At 46.4% G+C, this 6,000-nt stretch overlaps 1 protein-coding gene across 1 annotated transcript in view; it reads left to right on the forward strand.

The window, feature by feature from the left end:
* Positions 1–6,000, forward strand: part of LOC149984282 (RNA-binding motif, single-stranded-interacting protein 3-like) — a 235,655-nt gene that overhangs the window by 202,330 nt on the left and 27,325 nt on the right. The window contains exons 7-8 of the mRNA XM_090230528.1: positions 2,076–2,182; positions 3,985–4,028. Coding sequence (XP_090086654.1) covers positions 2,076–2,182; positions 3,985–4,028 — 151 coding nt within the window. The remainder of the gene's footprint in view (positions 1–2,075; positions 2,183–3,984; positions 4,029–6,000) is intronic.

The raw sequence follows: 6,000 nt of genomic DNA on the forward strand, positions 1-6,000 counted from the left end.
CAGGGAGCATGAATATACAGCCCTACACCACCAGGTAACATGAATGTATAGCCCTACACCACCAGGGAGCATGAATATACAGCTCTACACCACCAGGTAACATGAATGTATAGCCCTACACGACCAGGGAGCATGAATGTATAGCCCTACACCACCAGGGAGCATGAATATACAGCCCTACACCACCAGGGAGCATGAATATATAGCCCTACACCACCAGGTAACATGAACGTTTAGCCTTACACGACCAGGGAACATGAATGTATAGCCACACCACCAGGTAACATTAATGTATAGCACTACACGACCAGGTAACATGAATATATAGCCCTACACCACCAGGTAACATGAATATATAGCCCTACACCACCAGGTAAAATGAATGTATATCCTTACACCACCAGGTAACATGAATGTTTAGCCCTACACCACCAGGTAACATGAATGTTTAGCCCTACACCACCAGGTAACATGAATATATAGCCCTACACCACCAGGTAACATTAATGTTTAGCCCTACACCACCAGGTAACATGAATTGTTGTATACAGAGATAAGCAGGAAGGAAGAGAGGCTGTGATTCTGAGAGCGATCCCAGAGATGTCAAGGTGAATAGAAGCCTGGTGTTCATCCCAAATGGATCCCTTTCCTCTGACTACTGCTGCCCTACAGCTATGTGGGGTTCCATGCAGTTACATCATTACGGATGGAGAGCAACACTGCTTTGCCCTGTCTAGTTAACATAGCTGGAGGGATGAACATAAAGTCCTGTGTGTGTGTGCCTCTTGTGTGTGTGTGCGTGTCGTGTGTCTCTTGTGTGCGTGTGTGTGTGTGTGTGTGTGTGTATATATATATAAAGTCATGTAGCCTGCGGGTTGTGTTAGTCATTCAGACCGTCTGGTTCAAGGTTGAACTCTGAATCGTCTCTTTCTCCTCTCTCTGTCTTCTCAGATGTCAGTGTGTGTGTCTTGTGGTGTTAGTTGTGTAATCCCGTATACAGTATCTCTCTGTCTCATCATGTGAGGTTCCATCGTCACCATACAGGCAGTGTCCAATGTCCAGTACATATGTACATATCTAGTACATATAGTTTATATAGTACATGCCTGTTCAGGGGCAGAACGACAGATTTGTACCTTGCAACCTTCCGGTTACTAGTCCAACCACTAGGCTACCCTGCCACCCCAAAAATCCCCGAATCTAGGGGATTCGATCTTGCAACCTTTCGGTTACTAGTCCAACACTCTAACCACTAGGCTACCCTGCCGCCCCAAGAATCCCCGAATCTAGGGGATTCGATCTTGCAACCTTTCGGTTACTAGTCCAACACTCTAACCACTAGGCTACCCTGCCGCCCCAAGAATCCCCGAATCTAGGGGATTCGATCTTGCAACCTTTCGGTTACTAGTCCAATGCTCTAACCACTAGGCTACCCTGCCGAATAAGGCTGTGACGTAACAACATGTGTTGACAGGGAAGGGGTCTGAATACTTTCCAAACACACTACACATTACGGTTCAGGAGTCATCTCTGCTTCCTAAAGGTCAGAGGTCATAAGATGAGCTATTGTGAGAAAGGTCACACAGTCTTTTTTTCCATCCACGTTTTCTCTTTTCAGTCTTTATCCCGAAAGTTCGTTTGTCCTTTATATAGAAAATGAAAAACGTCAAATTAATAGAGTTGAATAAATTATTTGCTGTTGGAGCCTGGGGGTCAGTCTGTGTTAATTATGCTAAGGTTTGTTAGTTAAACACTCTCAGGTTCTGTGCTTTGGTTAGGTTGATTTAAAGTCAGGGTTGGGTTGTTTCGATGTCAGGTTTGGGTTGTTATTAAATGGCTCACCGTTTACCTGACGTGAACGAGAAGACTGGCTTCAGATGGTCATGTGGATGGAGAACCCATGGCCAGGGTTGAACGATTGCTGATGTTTTAGAGGGAGCTGGCGAACCAACCCTTTCATTCTTCTCATATTGTACACTAGATGACTGGCTTTTAACTATTTCTCTCTCTCTCTCTCTCTCTCTCTCTCTCTCTCTCTCTCTCTCTCTCTCTCTCTCTCTCTCTCACACACACAGCTCCTGTAGAACCCCTACTATGTAAGTTTGCAGATGGAGGACAGAAGAAGAGGCTGAACCAGAACAAGTACCCCCAAAACGGACAACCATGGACCAGAGATGGAGAGGTGAGATGCAACTGTCCTCTTTGGGTATAGCAAGCCCCACCCCCCCCCTCCCTGCCCTCCCCCTCGCCTCCTTCAACTAGGTTGCTGTGGTCAGAGAGATGTCATAAATTCCTGAGGATCTCCTCATTGGACACACAGTATAGAGAGAGTCAATTTGCATAGAGAACAAAGCAATTCCTTCCACCTCACAGAACTTGAGGTACGAACAAATTTCATGTTCCAGAGAAAGTATAAAAGATGGGTGAAAAATCCAGCTACGAACTGGTCCGTTTGTTACAACTTGGGGAAGCTCATGGGAGACGGTGTGGCCACATTACCATAACGCTGTTTATATAATAGCCTCAGATATGAGGTTTACATCTAATTGTTGTGTAATATGTATTTGTTTAATGAAGGAAAACTCAAAAAGGGGATTGGATTTGAACTAAATCAGAGGACCGCTCCTTAGCCCAGTTAGGGTCAGACATCCTGGACAGCCCCTGAGCCCAGTTAGGGTCAGACATCCTGGGATCGCCCCTGAGCCCAGTTTGGGTCAGACATCCTGTACCGCCCCTGAGCCCAGTTAGGGTCAGACATCCTGGACCGCCCCGGAGCCCAGTTAGGGTCAGACATCCTGGACCGCCCCTGAGCCCAGGTTGGGTCAGGCGTCCTGGACCACCCCTGAGCCCAGTTAGGGTCAGACATCCTGGACCGCCCCTGAGCCCAGTTAGGGTCTGACATCCTGGACCGCCCCTGAGCCCAGTTAGGGTCAGGCGTCCTGGGACAGCCCCTGAGCCCAGTTAGGGTCAGGCGTCCTGGGACAGCCCTTTTCTGCCATTCCGAATAAAACCCAACTTTGAGAAATTATCAGCAGACCATGTTTCTCTCCATTAGGAGGGGGACAAAGGTTGTAGACCATTGCTAAATCTTTTAACCATCCCACGTGGTTAAACTCTTAGAATATCGATACCGACAGAATAAGAACAAGTCTTTGATATTAATTACTAGTCTGCAGCTAGGAATTCGGTATCATTGAACGCGAAGAACGACAACCGTCGAAACATGCATTCTATAACGAAATGAATGAATGTCACTCTGAACAATCCACTCTAACCACAACCGAGAGAGAGAGAGAGGGAGAGAGACGGACAATTCTACAAAAGAAAGACTTTTCACCAGCGATCAAGACGACACACTGAGCGTAAATATATATATTGATTGCAATTGTTCCCGAATGAGTGAGCGTTCATGTGTAAGTGATTAGCATTTTAATTGTTATAATTAACTCTGTAGGGACTTCTTAGTCGACCACCCATTGCCCCTTTGTCTAACAAGCCGCCATGCCGGTTCCGCCCACTAGGGGCACATTCTGTCACTTCATGTAACCACATTTACTGTTTGTTTATGCATTTCTGTGAATTACTTAGTTAGTAATAAATAAATGATTTAAGACAATTGATGTATGGATGACTCATAGTGAAGACTGGGTTGGTGCAGATAACCAACAATTTACGATGTTTGGAATGAGACTAACGTGAGGTAAAATAAATGAATCATTAGTCAGAAGACTATTGATCAGATATGAAAATATCTGAAAGGTTATTTTAGGAAATGATAACTTTGTAATCTGAATATTTTCCTTGGTGCGTGCCCCAACTTCCTAGTTAATTACAGTTACATGATTAATCAGTTGATCACATAATACTAATTACAGAGAATCTTTGATAAAAACGACGTCTTCAATTTAATGATTGTAAAGACACGACCTCATCATAACCTTATCATAACCTTATCATAACCATATTCATATTCTTTCCTTTCAGAGTGGCATGACGTTGACATATGACCCCACTGCAATGCATAATGGGTAAGAACTTACTGTTGTTTTAACTTGTTTCTTCTTCATGTTTTGAAATGCTCCTGGTTCCTTAACAACCCCCCCCCCCCCCCCCCGAAAACATGCACACTATTCACACGCCAGTGTCCTCCTTATTCACTCTGTCACAATGAGCCCAGTCTAAACAGGAAGTGGATCTCTGTGTCAGTTACACTTTCATCTGATCAGCGTTCTGTTCCCATGCTGAATGAGATGTGCTTGGTTTAAGGGAAATCAAATCCCTCTGTTAGTCTGTATAAACCTGGTCCTGTGTCCCAAATGGCACCCAATCATTTTATAGTACACTACATTTGACTGAGGGCCCATAGGGAATAGGGTGCCATTTGGGACAGAACCCAGCCCTGTTTTCCTGCCTGACTGCCAGCAGAACTGCCTGTCTGACTGTGATCCACAATACCTCCTGGGAATCTCTCTCTCTCTCTCTCTCCCAATCCATTTGTCTCTCTCTCTCTCTCCCTCTCTCGACCAATCGATTTGTCTCTCTCTCTGGTTCTCTCTGTCTCTCTCTCTCTCTCTATCTCTGGTTCTCTCTGGTTCTCTCTCTCTCTTTCTCTCTCTCCCTCTCTCCCTCTCCCAATCCATTTGTCTCTCTCTGTCTCTCTCTCTTTATCTCTCTGTATCTCTCTTTATCTCTCTCTCTCTCTCTCTCTCTCTCTCTCTCTCTCTCTCTCTCACTCTCTCTTGCTGTCAGGTGTTTATTTAATTCTACATTGTCCTAAACCTTCTGCAAGGTTATAAAACAGAGTTCCAGAGAGACTATTAAATTAGTATGAAACGGCTAATTCCACTAATTAGAGGAGAAGACAGCGAAGGATGGAGTGTAGGAGCAGAGACAGGGAGGGGATGGGGGTGAGGTCAGGAGGAGGACAGCGAGAGAAAACAGAAACTTGAAAAGGAGGAAATAATTGATTACAGTTGGTTTTCTACAAGCTGGTGGTTTTGGGTTCGATGCGGAACTGATTTTATTGGAGATGTGTACTACATCACAGCCTCTCTCAGACTCAGACACACACACACGCACACACACACACACACACACACACACACACACACACACACACACACACACACACACACACACACGCCTAGTTGTCTGGTAGTGTTGTCATGGACAGGGACAGAGGCTCAGGAGACCAGGTCCAAAATTTATCCTGTAGCCCCCCCCCCCCCCCCCCGTCCATAACTCAGTTTGTATACCCCCCCCATCCATAACTTAGCCTGTATACCCCCCCCCATCCATAACTCAGTTTGTATACCCCTCCCCATCCATAACTCAGCCTGTATACCCCCCCCCATCCATAACTCAGCCTGTATACCCCCCCCCATCCATAACTCAGTTTGTATACCCCTCCCCATCCATAACTCAGCCTGTATACCCCCCCCCCCCCATCCATGACTCAGTTTGTATACCCCTCCCCATCCATAACTCAGCCTGTATACCCCCCCATCCATAACTCAGCCTGTATACCCCCCCCCCCATCCATAACTCAGTTTGTATACCCCTCCCCATCCATAACTCAGCCTGTATACCCCCCCCATCCATAACTCAGCCTGTATACCCCCCCCCCCATCCATAACTCAGTTTGTATACCCCTCCCCATCCATAACTCAGCCTGTATACCCCCCCCATCCATAACTCAGCCTGTATACCCCCCCCCCATCCATAACTCAGTTTGTATACCCCTCCCCATCCATAACTCAGCCTGTATACCCCCCCATCCATAACTTAGCCTGTATACCCCCCCCCCATCCATAACTCAGTTTGTATACCCCCCATCCATAACTCAGTCTGTATACCCCCCCATCCATAACTCAGTCTGTATACCCCCCCATCCATAACTCAGCCTGTATACCCCCCCCCATCCATAACTCAGCCTATATACCCCCCCCCCCCGTCCATAACTCAGCCTGTATACCCCCCCATCCATAACTCCGCCTGTAT

The sequence above is a fragment of the Oncorhynchus mykiss genome, chromosome 3 (assembly GCF_057628025.1).
Source record: "Oncorhynchus mykiss isolate SJ-2025 chromosome 3, ASM5762802v1, whole genome shotgun sequence".
Lineage (NCBI taxonomy): Eukaryota > Metazoa > Chordata > Actinopteri > Salmoniformes > Salmonidae > Oncorhynchus > Oncorhynchus mykiss.